This window comes from Ruditapes philippinarum, unplaced genomic scaffold (assembly GCF_026571515.1).
Source record: "Ruditapes philippinarum isolate M1 unplaced genomic scaffold, ASM2657151v2 ctg2402_1_1_1_1, whole genome shotgun sequence".
In the NCBI taxonomy this organism is placed as follows: domain Eukaryota; kingdom Metazoa; phylum Mollusca; class Bivalvia; order Venerida; family Veneridae; genus Ruditapes; species Ruditapes philippinarum.
In genome coordinates, this window is record NW_026851700.1 from 282 (window position 1) to 22,513 (window position 22,232).

Sequence of the window (22,232 nt, forward strand, 5' to 3'; positions counted from 1 at the left end):
GAGACATGATCTATATAATGTGACATGGTCTATATCAACAAACATAGTCTATATATATCATGAGGAATAGTCCATGTAAAGAGACATGATCTCTATTATGACAGATGGTCTATATATGATGAGAAAGGTCTTTATAATGTGGCAAGGTCTATACTATGAGGCATGGTCTATATGATGAGACATGGTCTATATAATGAAACTTGATCTTTATAATGAGACATGGTCTATATTAAGATTCATATTCTATAATATCATGAGGAATAGTCTATGTAAAGAGACATAGTATTTATTATGAGACATGGTATCTATAATGAGACATGGTCTATATAATGCTTTTTATAGGTTTTTTAATTTTAAATCTATTACTTTCCTAGAGCCAAAGATATATATTCTATGACATATAATGTTAAGAACTAAATGTGTCTTTATTTTTTTTTAATGCCGAACAACATTTACTTTTTTGTGGCGTGACTTATGACAGCTTATCCGTTGTTGCGTGAGTTTATCTCCCCTAATTCCAGATAAGCTTACCATCAATACAAATAAAGTCGTGGTACTGAACTTACTATATATACAAACGAATTCACGACAAAATAAAATTAGTGGCGTGGCGCCTATTACCTTAATTTCACAATGTATGAATAAAACGTCAACAACAAAAAATCCGCGAAAAGACGTCATCAAAAATTGCGAAAAAACGTCAAGCACAAGAGATTTTCATCAAAACAATGGCAGACTTCGACACTATATACGAAGAAACAGATGATGATAGTAACGCTGGCGAGTATATGATCCCAGTCCCAGATCCAATAATAATCAGAGGAGCTGGTTAATATAACAATGTGAGTTACATTACGCTAAAAATAATCCGTGTTTGTGTTGAAATGTCTGAAACATGTTTCTAACGTAGCCTACATGCTGTCTGCTCGACTTTTCCTTTGTTGTTGGTACATATATTTTTTTCTCATAAGTTAATCAGGAGAAAGTTGGTCAAATCAAATACAGAATGAATGTATCGAACCTTTTGAATATTGCTGGTGAATGTTTTTAGTCTGTGATTGACCTGTGAATTTATAATGTGAAATAGGGAATTCATGATATTTAGTCCAACTAATTGTACTGCGCGACGAGATATTGTGCTATTTTCGTGTCTGGGCAATATCTCGCCTCTACAGAGATTCTGCCCCAGAACGAAAATATCTGGCAATATCCGGTCTTCGTCCCCCGGGGGAACAATGCACTTTTCAAGTTGATCTGGATCACTGGAGCGCTTGCTTTAAATTTGACAGCCGTATATTGGTTGTCAAGAGTAACGTTATGTCGGCATTTTCCTTGAAGCGATTTGATTGGATCAAATTATTACATTAATTATCTGTATATTCCGTAAAATAAAAAAAGAATCATACATGAACTTACTAATTCTGTAAGCTTCTATGCTGGTATATCCTTATTTCCCCGTTTAAATTATCATATCGTCTGTTAGTGATGTTAAATGCATATAAAGACAGGTCTACTATATAATGTCCACTATGAAAAAGTCTAAATAGCGCTTAAAAATGATTTGAAGCGGCGCGGTCACGTGCCAAACCCATTCTACAAATATTTCAGGATTAAGTCCATTTACATAAACAAAATTAATGCTGATATAAGTATTCTCTGAAAATGATTTAAATTTGGAGTCCAGAAATAAATCCTGATTGAATGTGGCCATTGATTTGCTGGTCCAATGATATCTTGAATTATTGACTATTTACTATAGATTTCAATATTTCTGTTTGACATGCTCGCTAACTATTGCAAGTACACTTTATGATACGCACGCACAACTCGTGCATTCCTCTCCTCATGTAACATGTGTATATTCAATTTATACTACTATATAAGGAAATAAAAATCTCAATACAACCGTGTATGACTTACATGGGGCATTTCAAGGGGAATGAACTTTGGTTATTGAAAAACAAATGTGTCATCAACCATGCTATTCATTCCGTAAAATTATTATTAAAAAATAAAAATAAAAACTTTTTTCATAATTTTATTACTTACCTAAAAATAACACACATAAGGGCATCGTCTCTCTATATATAATCCGGTCTTCGTCCCCGGGGACGTTGCCTCGTGTTATACATGTTATTCATTCCGTAATGAAAACATCATAAAGATAGTTACCCCCAAAAGAAAGCCAAGCCCCATTTTCAATAATATAGACCCCGAAGAAAACCCTCTTCCGGGGATATATCTTCCCCTTCAGTGGCATTTTAAAGTTTGTTTGTAAAGAATTCGCTCTGTCTATATATATAATCCGGTCATCGTCCCCGGGGACAATGACGGATTATATATACAGTCGCGATATGAAATATTCGATCATTTCTTTTGCCTCGTAAAGGGAAGTTTTTCCCGGGAAGAGGATTTTCTTGGGGGTTCTTCTATTTTATAAATGGGGCTTGGTTTCTTTTGGGGAAGTATCTTAATGACTTTTTCAAACAAATATATATCTTATAACACAATTATCATTACTTGAAGGTGCTGTGGGCAACGTCCCCGGGGACGAAGACCAGATTTATATATATAGAGGTAAAATATCTTACACTAACAAACTTTTATAATGCCTCTGAAGGGGAGATTTCTCCCCGGAAGAGGGTTTTCTTCGGGGGTCTATATTGTAGAAAAAAGGGCTTGGCATTCTTTTGGGGGTAACTGTCTTAATGATGTTTCATTACGGAATGAATAGCATATATAACACGAGGCAACGTCCCCGGGGACGAAGACCGGATTAAATATAGACAGACAACGCATTTATTTTATTATGTATGCTACAGGAAATGGGGCTTGGCAGTGTTTTGGGTTAATTTCTGAATGCATTTTTTTACGGAATGAATACCATATATATGATGAGGCAACGTCCCCGTGGACGATGAGTACAATAATGCGTACAGAGCGAATTCTTTACAAACAAACTTTATAATGCCACTGAAGGGGAATATATATCCCCGGATCGGGGGTCTATATTATTGAAAATGGGGTTTGGTGTTTCTTTTTGGGGAAATAAAGTCTCATCCGAAAGACTGATTAGTAATTTTAGTTGGCCAGCCCGGGAATCGAACCCACAATGTCGAGATTACAAGTCTCGCACTCTTACCGATTGAGCTATGCGGGCTGGCATAAGATATAGCAAATCGAATATACATTTTATGCACGTGTGTGTAATTATACTGCTCTTTCCTAATAGCGCCCCATTTAATCATGCGATAGTAACTTCAAAAAATCGAACTTGACGAAGATTGCCGAGTTGTTACGATTGATATTGTAGGTGGCGACGCCTATTTGCTGAAATGTCAATAAGCGTCTGAGTGACCCTGATCAGGGAAATACATACGTGTACACTGTCAAAGAAATACACACTAAAATGTTACTGTCCCCCGGGGGACAAAGACCGGATATTGCCCAATATCTCAGAATCAAACTTTGGTACGTCAATATATTTTGACTATCATGATATTATGAAGCCCTTCACAGTTTTTGTCAAGTCCATGCCATTATGTTGCCCCATTTTGTATTCATTTAAAACTTCATAACCAGTGCCAGCGATGCAGAAATTTGACATGTCATGTCAAACTCCTTTGTGCGGACATAGACATCCTAGCTCAGTTATTCACTCATTTTCAATAAGCAGGTGCATTCGTGTCACTGGTTTAATATTCTCGTTCCCTTAAGATATTAAGTTTGGTCTATCAACCTAACAATATACCATTGCGGTAGTCCAACTACAATACAGTTTAAAAAAAATGTTATCTCATCAGAAGTCTGACGCGTATACGAGAAACCACAAAGATGAGACAAAAAGTAATCGAATTCCATGAAAGAGATGAAAACTCAAGAAATATGCCTGGAAAAGGTGACTTCACAAAGTCAGAAACTGGAGAAAAAAAACAAACACCTATGTTAACAGATTATCTATCATCACTTTATCATAAGTTCATGTCCGAAAATCCAGATGCCAAATTATCATTTACTTCTTTCACTTGAATCAGACCGGCAAGAATACGTCTGACATCTATGATCACTAGAGATACCTGTTTATGCAGGAAACATCAAAACATGTCTCTAACACTTAAGTCACTGTCAGAAATCTGTGAATATTGAATGCTCAATCAACCGTGAAAAGATGACAGATGAAAAGGAAAGGCTGATACAAGAAGCTGAGAAAGCATTGTCAAGTGATATAGCTGTTGGCCAATGGAAACGTGTTGAGACAGAGGTGAAAGGTCAAAAGAAGAATGTAATGAAAGTCGTGAACATTACTATTAAACCAGATGACTTTATGTCTCATCTTAAAACCCAGATAGAAGATTTTGACCAACATGTCATAAGAATAAAGACCTAATACTCTGAAATGAAGAATCTTCAAGAGAACTTACCTGATAACCATTGTATTATACACATGGACTTTAGTGTAAACTATTCATGTAAGTCAGTTCAGGAGATACAATTGGCCTTACTGGAACCAGACCGCCGTGACTCTTCACCCTGTGGTCGTGTACTACAGAAAAGATGGGTCTGATGAAATACAGCACAAGAGTTATGTCTTTATATCCGATTAGATGGGTCATAATGCCAATACAGTCCTTGCAATCACTGACAAACTTGTACCAACAATTAAAGATCTTATTCCAGGGGTAACATGGGTACATTATTGGACTGACAGTCCTACATCGCAGTATAGAAACAAGGTCATCTTCAACTTTATAGCAAACCACAAGGATATACATAGTATTCATGCAAGGTGGAATTATTGAGAAGCGGGGCATGGTAAGGGGCCATGCTATGGTCTAGGTGGTAGAGTTAAGCGTATGGCAGACGAGGCGGTTAACTCTTGCAAAGTGGGCATTCAAGATCCCTTTGATTTTTATGCCTGGCCACAATCACCTAACCGTTCCATGAAGAATGTTAGCTTTGTGTTTGTGTCTACGGAAGAATGTGAGAAGAAAGCTGTAGAAACAGGTAACCTGCATCTCAAACCTATAACTGGGACAATGAAAATACACTCAGTACTGGGAAAAGGCAACAATAGCGTCTCAGTTCGAAACACTAGTTGGTACTGTAAAATATGTGTATCTGATGATAGTGAAACATGCGGTACTTGGAGAGACAATACACTTGTCCCAAAGTCTTCAAAACCTACAAACACAGATAAAATATCAAATATCCAAGTTGAAACAGTTAAACACATTTCTGTCGATAAACCCAATATTGATAAAAAAAAAACCTATCATGTTGACGACTACGTCGCAGCTTCATACTTAAGTCACTGGTACATTGGCAAGATCATGAATTGTGATGATGAGGACAACACATTCGAAATAACTTTCTTACAAAATCGCAAACGGATGTTTCAGTGGCTGACAAGACCTGATAAAATCTGGGTGAATAACGAGGACATTCTATGCAAGGTTTCGAGACCTTTGGCAAGCGGCAAGTCAAAACGCATGTTAGTGTTACGAGATGGTGACTTTGAAAGAGTTGAACAAGTGTTTAATCAAGTAAACCAGTAATGATTCATAAAGACATGTACGTTACCAACATCTTCGTTGAGGTGGCTGTTGATATTGTTTTCATCTTTTTTTGACAGATTATTGTTCATATAATACAAGTTGCATTTGATGATTACTTCTGGCGTTATATAGACATGTATTCAGTTGAAAAAAGTAAAAATGACATTTATGTAATGGACATTTCAGAAACACTGCATGTTGCAAAAACAACTTTTCATGTGATTTAAGTAAAAAATTAGTTAAAACAAAACAAAGTTACCACAAGTAAAATTCAGAGATGCAAAAATAATACATATTAAGTTATAAAACAAACAAAAAATTGTTTATTGTTAAGGCGTATATGTTCTTGCCAAGTTTGTTTTCCAGTTTTTTTCAAGTTCATTTCTCGCTGACGCTAACATTATATCATTTTTATGCGTGTTTCGTGTTTAACACTTGTTATCATGTTAAAATAGTTGCTAAGTTTTAAATATCTGCCTTTTCAAGACAAATAATTGTTGTTTTGATTTGGTTATAATATTAGTAACGAACATTTCATATATCATTCTGTTTGTATTTTTGATACAATTCCTGTGAAATAACCACATTTGGTCCATACTTTGGTTGCATTTAATCTTTAAAAGGTTCAGGTGTAATATTTAAATAGAAGAATAAACGAGGAACAGACTGAAACATTTTTATAATCTTTTTTTTTTTAATATAATAGATCACTTTTTTTACTTGAACAACATTATACACAGTTTAACTAAGCACATAACAATTAAATATTGTTATTTAGTACTAATGTTTTTCTAAATTTTCTAAAAAATAACACTTTGTTTCTTGTAGTGAAAATGCTTAAATGTGTTTTTTACCAACCATTTATTGTATAATGACCATTTAAAGTTATTGTAACAAACATTTCATGACAAAATTTGTACATCACAACTCTCCTTCTTCAAATGAGGATTTTGCAACAATAACTTATGTTTTTTTCAAAATATTACACAAAGTTGTTGTTTAAAGATTATATTTTTCGATTTAAATGCTAAATAAAGCATTCTAAATCACTGATTGTCTTGTCTTTGGTACTTCCTTGATGCACCTGCTTATTGAAAATGAGTGATTATCCTTATAAAATGTCCTTGACTTCAGCCTAATCATTGTACTATAATGTATTCTCGCAGATTCCAACCTTCTTCCATTACTGAAGATTATGTGTTGGCATTGGTTAAAATATTGTTCATGAAAATGAACAATTTAAAATTTTGTAACTATGTGATATGATTTTATTATTAAAACACAGCCTTTAAAGTTTGATTTATTGACATTGAAATCAAATGAGGCACAGATACAATTAATTAAAGTGCTGCTACTGTGAATGCTGTATGTGCATTAGGTGGTAGAATGTTCCATCAACTGATTGTTCTAATACTCCTGAATGGTTGAAGGTCTGGTCAGGATGCAAATTCTTCCCACCCTGTGGCATTTGGCACCTAATGAAATAAGAAAAGTGCAGGTATTTAAGTTATGTATCATGTTTCTGCATGTCTGTATTGTGCTAAGTATATTAACTTTATTTCTACTGACTTGCTAATGATACAAATAAATGATATTTTCAAATGAGATGTGTTTCATTCTAGATTTGGCTTGAGTAACAGATTTAATGTAGAATTTCCATCAACTTTAACAGGAAAGGTAGGTAACTTTACTCAAATTTATTTGAATATTTTTCTGCATTTGTCATGGTTGTCATGTATTTATTTTGATTGTCCAGAATTTAGTCAGAAATGCGTAAAATTGGCATCTGTGAAAGAAAACCATTTGGTTACAATCATGTTAACTTAATTATCCCCTGCCTATTCAAAGAAAAAAGCGGTATGTATAGAAATGGACTCTATCTTTCTGTCTGTTCGCACTTAAAGAAGATACTTAAGTGGCTAAAATAACAACAGTACTTTCACTTTTATGATGTTATTCATTTTGTAAGTTTTTATGTAGTATTTTTCTTTTATGTGGCTTAAGAAAATAGAGAAGTCAAAACTGTCTCTGTAGAACTGCACTCTTCATGTCTGATCCATAACTCTGCCATTTATCAATGTATTTGAAATATAACTTGGCACAAATATTGACCATAATAAGAAGACATGTCATGTAAAACACTCAGTTCCTTACCTCCAAAGTCAAGGTCACACTTGGAGATCAAAGTTCAACAGTGTCTGATAGAGAGAACATTTCCTTTTCTGTTTGTTTATAATTGAAAATAAAGTTTTGGTTTAATATAGTCATCTGATGAAAAGAGTCTGTCAGTGACATGAATTTACATTTGATATAAACATGTATGAACTTGTCCAGGAAAATTTTTTAGTAAAGCCTGCCAGTCTTGCTTAAATTTTCCTGAACTCATTTCATAAATGAGCCGTGTCATGACAAAACCAACATAATGGGTTTGCCACCAGCATGGATCTAGACCAGCCTGCGCAAACGCGCAGTCTGATAAAGATCCATGCTGTTCGCTATCAGTTTCTTTACTTGTAAAAGGGTCTGTGAGCGAACAACATGGATCCTGATCATACTGCGCGGATGCGCAGGCTGGTCTGGATCCATGCTGGTCGCAAACCCATTATGTTGGTTTTGTCATGACACGGTTCAAATGTAATTTTATTTTATCTGTTGACAACTCATGTCTGATCCTATATTTATATATAAAGTCATTAAATAAGTTATTAAGTTTAGCGATAATTAAGTGTATGTATCTCTAGCCTGATCAGAGATTTACAAAGATTCTTCTTTCAATTTAAGGATTTTGGTATGGTCACAGTACAATTAAACTACTGATTACACAAACCAATATAGCTTGAACTCCACTGATGTCCAAAAGCCTTAAAGTATAAAAAAACATAGATCAGCTGAAGCACTTAAAACAACAAGATATGCAAAAGATAATTAGGAAATAAACTTAGAAATATATTAAAAATTGCATTTTTATGCCATTCTTTGTGCAATTTTCAATTTTTGGTCATTTTTAGCTATTTGAAAAATTATTCTGTTAAAACTGAGCAAGCGAATGATCTGAAATTATGCACACAAGTTATTGGTCTGAACCTCCTTTTCATGGAACATTAATTTCTAAAAACACATTTCCAGTCCTGTCTTGTTACAAAACGTCAGTGGAGTCCCTTTAAAGACAAATCTAAATAATCTATGTTCTGTCTTATATGTTACAGGTTGCACCAGAAGAGTTTAAGGAAACTGTTTTACGTATTAACAGTACACTAAAGAAAGCACTACCTGTCAATATAAAGTGGTTATTGTGTGGTTGTATATGTTGTTGTTGTACACTAGGCTGCTCTCTCTGGCCGGTTGTCTGCTTAAATAAAAGGGTGAGACTTTATTCTATTGTAAATCTAGGTTCAATATTCACTTATAACTTTTTTTGTCACTTTAATAAGTCGTCGCCTAACTCTAAAAGTGTCCTATGTTCATTTTTGCAAAATTTGAGATAAATGAACCATTCTTTTTACTTTACATTGCTCTATCTTTTAAGCTTTGGGTTCAAGGTAATGATGACCTAGAAACGGAGTTATCGAGTATGAACTTTGCTCTATGTCCACATTTCGCATGATTGTTTTATCCTTATAGTAGGGTATGTACGTTACTTAGGACAATTAAATAGTGAAACCTGAAATAAGCCAATCAAAACACGAACTGTTGGTCAGATGACCTTGGTCGTTTTCGCAATGATAGTGCGCTAAGGAAGTCAAAACTTCCGGTAGAGAATTTTCTTGCCAATATTTTTTCTGCCTAATGCCATTGATTGTGTTTCCAAGCAAGATAAAGTAATAATATGTGAGTATATTAAACTAAAATCTCAGTATGTGTAACTGCAATTTGCTTTTTTAATGTCAAATGCACTGTACAATCTCAGAATTTTAAGAAGTTTTACAAAACCTAGTAAATATAATTCGGATCAACAATATTTCGGATACATAAATAAATAAATTAAAGTTTACCTTTTCATTTTTATCGTGAGCTATACTAAAATCACTGATATTATAATCTACTTAAATTTAAATATCATTATAGGTTAAACCTTGTGTTAACTATTGCCCGACGGCATTTAAGATCTGTTGACAAAAGTGAACAAAGTTTGTAGAAAATTTAACGATTTGATAAGCAATGATCAAGACTTTGGTGTGATTTTGAGATTGATTATCCTATTGTGTCACTGCTCTCTGGAAAAAGTTGTATATAATGTTATATGGAATGAACAAGTCGCTGGACGAGGATCTAATGAACTTATTAGTGCTGTAACTGTTATTTTAGAAAACGCTTTGAAGGCTCATCCTCATGTTAAGAAAATAACGTTGTGGTCTGATAGTTGTGTACAACAAAACCGGAACAGCATGATGACCACTGCTTTATAACTATTTCAACAAAATTATCCTGAAGTGGTTGAAATTGTTCAAAAATTTTGTACTCCTTGACATTCCAGTATTCAGGAAATTGATAGCATTCACTCACATACAGAGAAAAAGCTGAAAGTTTCAGAAATTTATAGTCCTCTAAGTCTAATTAGAAAACTTAAGCAAGTCCGTCCGGATAAAACCGTAATCATACAACTAAAAATGACGTGATTTTTGACTATCGAGCGGTTGCAGAGAAATTCACATTTAACTCTGTCCCATAAACAAGAGTTAAAGCATTGAAAATGTGAATGAATTGCCGTTTCAAGTGTTTTTTAAAGAGTCATATGTTGTCCAGTACACAGAGGCGACAATTCTAAGGACAACAAGGTTATCTTGTAAAGCAGACCTACTTCCTTTGCCTAAAATTCTGAAATGTGGAAAGGGTTTGTCTGATGACAAGAAAAAAGATATAGAAACCATGCTACGATTTATACCGACAGAGGATCGCATGTTCATGAAAAGTCTGTGCAAAATATAAACCTTTATAAGTGCAAGTGCTATAGTATTACGCAAACAGACATCATAGGAATTTGTTCATGATATTCTATAACACAATATATCAAATACTCATCTACATCTATACTTGATTAATATTATGTTTGAGAAATTAACTAAATGAGACATTGGAATATATTTTCTCCTTAGCTCACCTGTCACAAAGTGACAGGGTGAGCTTTTGTGATCGCTTTTCGTCCGGCGTCCGTCCGTCCGGCGTCCGTCCGTCTGTAAACTTTTTCTTTAAATGACATCTCCTCATAAACCGCTGAACCAATTTCATCCAATTTTCACAGGAATGTTCCTCTGGTGGTTATCTTTAAAAATATTCAAAGAATTTAATTCCATGCAGAATTCTGGTTGCCATGGCAACCGATAGAAAAAACTTAAAATATCTTTTTTTTTAAAAACCCAAAGAGGTAGAGGTTAGATATTTGGCATGAAACATCTTCTAGTGAGTGTCTATCAAGTTTGTTCAAATGAAAGCCCTGGGGTCAAAATTGGCCCGCTCCAAGGGGTCATTGGTTTTCCCTATATGCATATAGTAAAAACTTATAAAATCTTCTTTTAAAGAACCAAAAGAGCTAAAGCTAAGATATTTAGCATGAAACATGTTCTAATGGGTGTCTACCAAGTTTGTTCAAATAAAAGCCCTAGGGTCAAAATTGGCCCTGCCCCGAGGGTCATTGATTTTCCCTATATGCATATAGTAAAAACTTATAAAATCTTCTTTTAAAGAACCCAAAGAGCTAGAGCTAAGATATTTAGCATGAAACATCTTCTAATGAGTGTCTATCAAGTTTGTTCAAATAAAAGCTCTGGGGTCAAAATTGGCCCTGCCCCAGGGGGTCATTGATTTTCCCTATATGCATATATTAAAAACTTTAAATTAAAAATTCTTTGAAAAAAACAAATAGCTAGAGTTTAGATACTAAGCATGAAATATCCTTCTAGTGAGTGTCGACAAAGTTTTTTCAAATAAAAGCCCTAGGGTCAAAATTGGCCCTGCCCCAGGGGTCATTGATTTTATTTATGTGTAAAGCAAAAACTTATAAATCTTCTTTGAAAAAAACCCAAATAGCTTGAGTTAAGATATTTAGCATGAAACATCTTCCAGTTAGTTTCTTCAAAGTTTGTTCAAATAAAGCCCTAGGGTCATAATTGGCCCTGCCCAGGGGGACATTGATTTTCCTTATATGGTGTATAGCAAAAACTTAAAAATCTTCTTTAAAAAAACCGAATAGCTAGAGTTTAGATATCAAGCACAAAACATTTTCTAGTGAGTGTCTCCAAAGTTTGTTCAAATAAAAGCCCTGGGGTCAAAACTGGCCCCTCCCTAGTGGTGTCATTGCTTTTAACTATATGTGTAGTTAAAACTTAAAAAATCTTTTTTTAAAAAACTCAACGAGCTAGACCTTAGATGTTTAGCGTGAAATATCTTCTAATGGGTGTCTACCAAGTTTGTTCAAATAAAAGCCCTGGGGTTTAAACTGGCCCTGCTCTGGGGGCCTATATACAGGTGAGCGACTTCAGGGCCATCATGGCCCTCTTGTTTGATGTTGTATTTTGGCATCATGTTATTGTTGCATTTATTGTTAAAAACTGCAAGCCACATGAATAGTTGATTTACGTTTAATATTAATGACTACTACATGGCAGATTTGATGAAGTACCTTGGCAACAGGTTTTCTTACATAAATAATTTAATAATGTTAACCTTTAAGTCCATTGAAAAAATGTTAGATAATAGAACATTCAAGTCTTTCATGATTTTTTTTCACGGTATGACGAGACGCTGTTTTATGTTTTTGTTTAATACAAACATTTTGCATTAATGTATTATGTTAATACATACAGATTGAGATTTTGCAAAGTAACATGCTGTATATGAAAATATAGAGACAATTTTATACCTTTTATATGATGTATAAATATATTTGTCTATTATTAAGATATGTTTCTTTGTTACGTAACTTACGATCAATATTTATGTTTAAGATATCAATTTCTATTTGTCATGACAAGAACTTATATTTATTAATGTTACAAAAGTTATGATAAACAGTTATAAATTGTTAAAACGGTTGTGACTAAATATTTGGGGACCAATAACATAAAGTCTTAACACTTTAGGTTTGATGCATTACGTTACGTTTAGGTCGGTTTTCTGAATTTATTTTCCCATAACTTATTTAGCAAGTTTTATACTATTATACAAAGAAACATCCAGTCGCTCATTTGCGTTGAAAAATTATTGCGACGGCTTATAATGATTTACAATAAAATCTAATTGCACATACGGACAAGCATAAAAAGTGCATTTTAAAGGTTAAAATAGCCTGTGTATGTAATAATTTCTACCATTAATGTATTGTATCTCTGGCTCCTTCATTAAATTTTGGTATTACTTTGCTTTATCTCCAATGACGCACTTTTAGAGTGACTTTTTAAGAAATATTTTGACCTTTTGCTCTATCTCAAATTTGTTTTTTTTTTCATATTTACTCTCAGTCTTTCTCCAGAAAGAATAATAAACACCTTTTGTGCGCATTAAAATCCTAAATATATATGTGTGAAACATTTCAATTCAGTGGGGTCAGGTGGAAAAAAATATTAAGATGCAAAATGTTTAAAGTCGTTTTTCTTAAAATAGCATTTTGGCAGTTAGGACATTTTAAGAGTAAGCCGACGAAGTGTTAAAATAGTAGATGTGCAAACTTGTTTTACACTATCCATTATTTTTAAGAAATTTAACACAAACTTGTACATGTTTTTTCTTCGAACAGTTACAAGTTACGGGTGGCCTCATGATGCTATTGTTTAAGGTGTTTACTTTTAAAATGCTAGTTTGTTATTACATTTGTATTTGGTTCACAGTCATGTTTCCTGATTTGTCAACATTACTGGTTTGCTCTAGGAATAATCTCTGGCACATTAATGAAATGATATATAATTATATAAATTGCAAGAACTTGTTTTTTAACCAACTATGAATAAATTTGTTAAGGCTATCAGGTCTGTGTGATTTTACAGTTTTTGCCTTTCATCATCTACATTATATATATATACTGTATATGTGCAAACAAGTAAATAAATATTTTTGCATCATTAAATTTAAAAAAAAGAAGAATATTTTACTATACTGACTCACTGTAATTATTTAAACTGTTTGTTATACAATCATGTGATGTCATATAATGACTTATGTACATGTGAAGTGTTTTGTGGTTTTTAAATAAAAGCCCTGTCACTTAAGATATACGAGATTTCGTAAGGTTCTTTTATATCTCTTTTTCTGTACAGGATCTTGACATTTTTTTGGGTTATGTAAAATGCATAATTATGTAAAAGGAAAATCTTAAATAAAAAAAGTAGTTTATGACCATAGTTTGCTAACAAGTAGTATACAGTATAGTTTGATTCATTCTGTACAAAGATAGTTAGGTATTTCTTTCTTTTATAAAAAATATATTCCTTTATAGAACATTAAATGTTTAATGATTATCATTTATTGATGACCTTTAAAATGATATAATGTTAGGTTGTGTGTTAAGTGAATGTCATACTTACTCTTTCCTGCTGTAGCCCTTTGTCACCAGTATAAAGCCAGGCCAACCTGCACAACCGTGCAGTCACACCAGGCCCTATATTGTTGGCTGGCTTAATTTTTGTAATTTAATATTGACATCCCTTAAATTTTGAATGGACTGTTCCAATTTTAAAGCTGGGCAAATCCATTACACAGATTCAGCAGGTCAATAGTTAATTTTAAATTCTGCTTAGAGCATTGAAATGTTTGAAACTGGAGAGTAATCAGGGTCTGAGGTTAATAAAGAAATTCTCCAACTGAATCACAAATCTCAGTTATTTGATTGGTTAGAAACTGCCACATAATGTACACTAACCAAGGGAAATCCTGAGATTTGAGAAAAAAGAATCAGAAAAAATGTATTGTAACCTCCATGCCAGATTAACAATTTTCTTTAAAATGAAGATGCTTTATAGTTGATATACTACTGGTAAACAGTTCAAATCGGGTATTGTGCAATACAAAAAAAATCAATAGGAGGTTTTGAAGAATATCAATATAACTCAGCGATAAGAAGCTGTAACTGTTTAACAATTTGATAAACAGTTTTTTTGTTTTATTTCAGACCAGACATTCTATAGAGAAAGTTTTAGACTGGGAAAATAGTCACCTATACCATAAGGTAGGGAATTTTACTTCATAATAAAAATAAACAGAATATTGTTGAGTAAGAACAGTGTTGTTTTGATAATGTATATTTCAACATCAAAACACAAAAATTATGTCTCCCAAAACTTTTGGGAGACATATTGTTTTTGCCTTAGCTGTCCGTCTGTCCTTCCAGTTGTCAGTCCGAGCGCACGAGAGGGTATATGTTGGGTACTAAATACCCAACAACTACCAATCCTACTCATTCCCTATATATTGTTGGGTATTTTTAGCTCACCTGTCACAAAGTGACAGGGTGAGCTTTTGTGATCGCTTTTCGTCTGGCGTCCGTCCGGCATTCGTCCGGCGTCCATAAACTTTTACTTTAAATGACATCTCCTCGAAAACAACTAAGCCAATTTCATAGTTCCTTTGGCGGTTATCTTTGGAAAATTGTTCAAAAAATTTAATTCCATGCAGAACTCTGGTTGCCATGGCAACCAAAAGAAAAAACTTTAAATATCTTCTTCTTAAAAACCCCAAGAGCTAGAGCTTAGAATATTTTTGGCATGCAAACATCTTCTGTGAGCTGATCTACCAAGTTGTTCAAATAAAAGCCCTGGGGGTTCCAAAATTTGGCCCCGTCCCAGGGAGAGAGGTCATTGATTTTCCGGCTATATGCAATATAGTAAAAACTTTAAAAATCTTTCTTTTGAAAGAACCCAAAGAAGCTAGAGCTAAGATATTTAGCATTGAAAAATCTTCAATATGTGTCCCTTACCCCAAGTTAATTGTTCAAAATAAAAGCCCTTGGGGTCAAAGATTTGCCTCGCCCCTTGGGCGTCATTGATTTTCGCCTATATCAATATAGTAAAAACTTAAATAATCTTCTTTTTAAAGAACCCCATAGAGCTAGAGCTTAGTTAGATATGTAGCAATGAAACATGTTTTAATGGATGTTTGCCCAAGTTTGTTCAAATAAGAGCTCGTGGTGGTCACAAAATTTGCCTCGCCCCCTGGGGTTCATTGATTTTCCCTATATTGCATATAGGGTAAGACAAACTTAAAAATCTTCTTTATAAAGAACCAAAGAAGCTAGAAGCTGTAGGATATGTTGCATGAAACATGTTTAATGGATGTTATGGCCACCCAGTTTGTTTGCAAATAAGCAGCTCTGGGTCAAATTGGCCTGGCCCCGGGGGGTCATTTACTTTTCCTTATATGTGTATGCAAAAACTTTTAAATCTTTCTTTTGAAAACTCAAATAGCTAGAAGTTTAGATATATAATATGAAGCATCTTTAGTGAGTGTCTTACAAAAAAGTTGTTCAAATTAAAGCCTGTGGTTCAAAATTGGCCCGCCCAGGGGGACATTGATTTTCCCTATATATGTGTTAGCAAAAACTTAAAAAATGCTTGCTTCTAAGAAAAAAAACCTGAATAGCTAGAGTTTAGAAATTAAAGCATGAAACATTTCCTAGTTAAGTGTCTACAAAGATTGTTCAAAAAAAAGCCCTGGGGTCAAAACTGTTCCTGCCCCAGGAGTGTCATTGTTTTTAACTATATGTGTAAAGAAAAAACTTAAAAAATCTTCTTTTAAAAAACCCAAGGAGCTAGACCTTAGATGTTTAGCATGAAACATCTTCTAATGGGTGTCTTCTAAATTTGTTCAAATAAAAGCCCTGGGGTTTAAAATGGCCCGGCTCTGGGGTCTATATACAGGTGAGCGACTTCAGGGCCATCATGGCCCTCTTGTTAATGAATTTTGATGTATTGTTGGGAACTTTTTTACACAACAAAATACCCAACAAGAATACAAATGTAAGAAACTTTACAGGAGTGATCAGTACCATTCCTAGTTGTGCATAAAACTGGCACATTCGGCTTCGCTGCACAAAAAGGCCGTCATAGCTAAAAATAGAAAAATCTTGTCCGACCTTAACAGGTCAAACTACTGGTGGGATTTCAAGCAAACTTAACAGGAGTAATCAGTACCATACCTAGTTATGGACATCTCTAGCATGTTCCACTTCGCTGCTCAAAATGGCCACCAGAGGTAAAAATAGAAAAATCAAATTACTGGTAGGATTTCAACCAAACTTGAGTGATCAGTGCCATCCCTTATTGTGCACATCCATGACATGTTCCGCTTTGCTGCACAAAATGGCCGCCAGAGCTAAAAGTAGAAAAGTCTTGTCAGGCCTTCACAGGTCAAACTACTGTTGGGATTTTAACCAAACTTTACATGAGTGATCAGTACCATCTCTAGTTGTGCACAATACCGGCATGTTCCGCTTCGCTGCACAAAATGGCCATCAGAGCTATAAATAGAAAAATCTTGTCTGGCTTTCATAGGTTAAACTACTGGTGGGATTTCAATGAAACTTCACGAGTGACCATTCATAGTTTTGGAAGACATGTGTTTTTGTGACAAAAACCCTTCTAGTTATAACATACGATTTTATAATGATTGTGGTATAATGATCATTTTGACCTTAAAATTATTGTATGACAAGAGCATCAATACCTAGGTGAAGTGATTAAGGTTAAGATTAAGCATTGAATCACTTGTATGTTAGCGCTGTAGGTTTAAATCCTACCAGGGTTTCTGAATTTTTTCATGAAAGGAAATTAATATCCAGGTTAGGTTTACAGTCTTGGAGAAGGTCAGTGGTTCTACTCTGGTGCCCACTTGTGACTGAAATAATGTAGGGAGGTGTGCCTGCGGAATTTCTCCATCAGTTAACTGTAAAATGAAAGTGATAAAATATTTCCATGTAATTTGAAACAATTATTAATCAATAAGATAGTCATTATTTGTATGTTTCACAAGTTTATACTAAAAAACTTTTATGGAATGTTGGTGGTTCTACTCAGGTGCCAGTTCATGCCTGAGTTATTGCACAGAAGAGCACCTGAGCTCTTCCTCCACCTGTAAAACTGAAACGTTCCCATATGACCTATACTTCGTTGGTGTAACGTAAAACCCAATCAAACAAACAAACAAAAACTAAATAATTTCTTCTTATTATTGTATATATCTGCAGTTAACACTAAGCATAACTAGTTTATATTCTGTGGTTGTATTCCAGCTTGGCCTACATTGGAGGTTATCTAAACAAAGATGTGATAGTAGTAGTATGATGGAATATGTAAGTTATTGTTTTATAAAGTAATGTTATGAGAGATATTAAAACTTCTGATGTAATGATGTGAGATTATTTATATTGTTAATAGATGTGAACTCTCCCTATTTAAGTGGGAGACACCCTCTTTCTCTTGTCAAATTATGTCTCCCCCACCTTGGGGGGAGACATATTGTTTTTGCCCTGTCCGTCCGTCAGTCCGTCAGTCCGTCCGTCCGTCAGTCCGTCCGTCAGTCCGTCAGTCCGTCCATTCTTCGTTTCCGGACGATAACTAGAGTTCCTTTTGACCTACAGCCCTCAAACTTCATAGGATGATTGGTCTTATAGAGCTGATGATCCCTATTGTTTTTGGGGTCAGTAGGTCAAAGGTCAAGGTCACACTGACCGTTGGTCAATTTCTCGTTTCCGGATGATAACTAGAGTTCCTTTTGACCTACAGCCCTCAAACTTCATAGGATGATTGGTCTTATTGAGCAGATGATCCCTATTGTTTTTGGGGTCAGTAGTTCAAAGGTCAAGGTCACAGTGACCGTTGGTCAATTTCTCGTTTCCGGATGATAACTAGAGTTCCTTTTGACCTACAGCCTCAAACTTCATAGGATGATTGGTCTTATAGAGCAGATGATCCCTATTGTTTTTGGGGTCAGTAGGTCAAAGGTCAAGGTCACAGTGACCGTTGGTCAATTTCTCATTTCCGGATGATAACTAGAGTTCCTTTTGACCTACAACCCTCAAACTTCATAGGATGATTGGTCTTATTAATCAAATGATCCCTATTGTTTTAATGGTCAGTAGGTCAAAGGTCAAGGTCACAGCGACCGTTGGTTAATTTCTCCTTTCCGGATGATAACTAGAGTTCCTTTAGACCTACAACCCTCAAACTTCATAGAATGATTGGTCTTATTGAGCAGATGATCCCTCTTGTTTATGGGGTCAGTAGGTCAAAGGTTAAGGTCACAGTGACCATTGGTCATTTTCTCATTTCCAGATTTCTCCAGTTCCATTCCTGTTTCCATTCACAGTTATTCTCAGCAGTGGGGGAGACATGCGCTTTTTTACAAAAGCATCCTCTAGTTTTTAAATATATTTCTTAGAATTAGGGGTGTTTTAAAAAACTTTGAAAATGAAGACAAGGCTAGACGTAATACAATATGGAATACATGTAATTACAGATTTTTGGACTCGGGGGGTGAAGCTAAATTGATATGATTTGATCCATCAGAAATTTCAGTTAGAACATAACATATTGCATTTCATATACTGATGAAGGATTTTTAATGATGACTCAGAAGGTGTGTAAAAACACATTAAAGTTTTTAGTCTTAAACTTTAAATTGTCACATTCTAATAACTATACTGGCATGCGAGCAGTTCCCGTACAAAAATCGTAGTTACTTAAACACTATTTTTTATTACGCTCAACTCACCAAAATTTGAATGTTACACATCAATATTCGGCTCGTAACACAAATCATGGAAATTCCATCATGTTCTAAACATAGAATAACCCTTAGTTATGAGGCCTCATATGGGGTACCGAAATTATCCATTATTTTGTATGAAGAGAAGTAGTTCCCATACATAAAATTTAACCCACTATAATTATTCGGACCTATTTTTCATTTATAATTGTTGAACAGACCATTTTTTAAGAGATAAATAGATGAAATTCAGGAAATAGAAAGTAGACTAAACGCGTGTATATATTACCCGGTACCGTTACCCCCAACGCATTCACATGCGATGGCATGCTTGTATGCATGATATTTTACGCATCAAAGCCATAGAATTATTTTATATACATGTAGTAATATTGGTCAAAATTCTGATAATTAAACAAGTATTCATCACATTGCCTTCTTATCTGTAAACAGATGGTATAAGTGGAAAACCCTTTAACATGCCCCACGTGTAAGTATGTTTGCCCATGCGCGCAAGGACAGAATCCCCCAGATAAAACAAGGTCACGTTTTGACAACGCACAGGTGAAAGTGATTTAAAATGAGACTTTTTAGCTCGACTTTTCTATGAAAAGGGGAGCTATCCTACTCGCCCCGGCGTCGGCGTCGGCGTCGGCGTTGGCGTTAGCGTTGGCGTCACACCTTGGTTAAGTTTTTCGTACCACCCCACTTTATTTCAGAAGTATTACAAGTATGGCTTTGAAACTTACCATACTTGTTCACCATCATAACCTCCATCTACAGACAAGAGTACATAACTCTGTCAAGGTTTTTGACAGAATTATGGCCCTTTTTTGACTTAGAAAGTGTATTGAGCTTGGTTAAGTTTTTTGTACCACCTCACTTTATTTCAAAACCATTGGAGGTATTGCTTTGAAACTGACCATACTTGTTTACCATCACGACCTTCATCAACAGACAAGAGGACATAACTCTGTCAAGGTTTTTGACAGAATTATGCCCCTTTTTCACTTAGAAAATACATTGAATATGGGTAAAATCCACTTATTGCCTTAACCCTTTGAGATATTGCTTTGAAACTTTTAATGCTATTTCACATCATTACCCCCATCTGTACGCAAGAGAAGGTAACTCTGTCAAGGATTTGTTTTAAAAATTAAGTCCTTTTATCGACTTAGAATCTTGGTTAAGTTTTTAGTACCAGTCCACTTTTTGACTGAACTGTTTGAGATATTAATTTGAAAGTTGGAATACTTGTTTACAATCATGATTCCCAAACATGTCCAGGAGAAGGTAATTCTGTCAAAGATTTTATTTGAATTATGGCCCTTAACTGTCAATGTTTTGACTTAAACATTTCAAACTTTGCTGCAGTGTTCAAGGGTATCACACAATTCAGTAAAATAATTCTTCACTAAATATCTTAATGCTCATGGCCATTGTTCACTTTAAAAATACAGAGATTCTTGTATTGCCTTTTACTGCAAAAACTTTTTTTATTGGCAAGCAATAAAAAAGTCGAGCGCGCTGTCTTACGGACAGCTCTTGTTATACATACTGCCGAACTGACACTTAGATTTTGTCTCGTTTATGTATCTGCTTGATTTGAAATGAATTTTTGAAGAATGCATGTAAAAATCAAGCGTTTAAATGAAAAATACGGGTACTGCTTCTGTACGGGAACTGCTGGCATGCCAGTAAAGCAAGAAAGGACCTTATCTAATTAATTTTTTTTTAAAATCAACTTAGCAAGATGCCTTTAAAGTTAATTATGTATAAATGAAATTATTGTATATATTGCAGGTTTTAATTGTAGAATATATACCAAAAGTGTCGATATTTCGTCCAGACTGACATCAGTATGTGCAGAGGTTATGGATTATATTGTCTCAGTAACTGAAATATCAAACAGATGACAGTGATACCTAGATATAAAAATATAACATGTACAGTGTGGATTGGGGCGGCTAGAATAGAAACACTGGTGCTTTCTTCAACTTTCATACAGTAAACAATGTGTAATCTCACAACTTTCACTTTTATATTTGAGCAGCGTCACAACAAAACCAACATAGTGCGTTTGCGACCAGCATGGATCCAGACCAGCCTGCGCATCCATACAGTCTGATCTGGTGCCATGATGTTTGCTATCAGTATCTCTACTTGTTATAGGGTTTGTAAGCAAACAGCATGAATCCTGATCAGACTGCATGGATGCATGCTGGTCGCAAACGCACTATGTTGGTTTTGTCATGGCGCGGCTCATTTATACATCAGGGTATTGGACAGTTTCTTACAATTTATTGATAAATGATTGCACATCACCTTGAGTTTCATCTTATCATGAAATAAATAACACTGCTTAAAATGTTATAATATAATGTTGATATTTTAACAGCCTCATCTAAAGCATATTGTCTAAAGGGACATGCATATCAAGTGCATGCCTTTTATTTCAAAGATAGCCATAAATATATTGTATTTTATAGTAAATCCAGCAAGCATCTTATTGTAATATTACAGATTAAAATTCACCAAGTTTTGCACGATTTTACTTAGAGTGAAGATATTTTTTATTCAAACATTATAAAGTTTTGTGTTTTTATGAAAAAAAAATATCAATGATTTAAATGTTGTGAATTATTATTTTTTGAAAAACAATCACTTGGCAGTTTAGGATATGGTTGCTTAATCCTGGGGGGGGGAAAGAGAACTTGAAAAATTTGTCAATATCTTTTTGTCATCTTTATACAATATAAGTTATTTTCAGACCCTGTGTTCACAAAGAAAAGATCAGGATCAGAATCTGATGATCCTTATTTTATTTTCATTGTTTTATAAAACTGATCCTTTAATGCTAGAATTAAATGTCCATATTCGAAATATAAAATTATAAACAATTGCTTATTTGCAAAATTGGGATAAAACAACAAATAACAAAACAAATACATAAAATAATCAGATTGAAATGAGGATCAATTTTAGGATCAA

The 22,232-nt window shown here is 34.3% G+C and overlaps 1 protein-coding gene across 1 annotated transcript; it reads left to right on the plus strand.

The window, feature by feature from the left end:
- The first annotated feature begins 674 nt into the window (after window positions 1–674).
- On the plus strand, window positions 675–21,665 carry LOC132737453 (cysteine-rich hydrophobic domain-containing protein 2-like). Its single transcript, XM_060724745.1, is given in 7 exon segments — window positions 675–846; window positions 4,212–4,215; window positions 7,178–7,232; window positions 8,762–8,917; window positions 14,653–14,709; window positions 17,767–17,826; window positions 21,045–21,665. Coding segments are annotated over 7 exon segments (501 nt in total). The 5' UTR covers window positions 675–728; the 3' UTR covers window positions 21,096–21,665.
- Window positions 21,666–22,232: the final 567 nt, after the last annotated feature.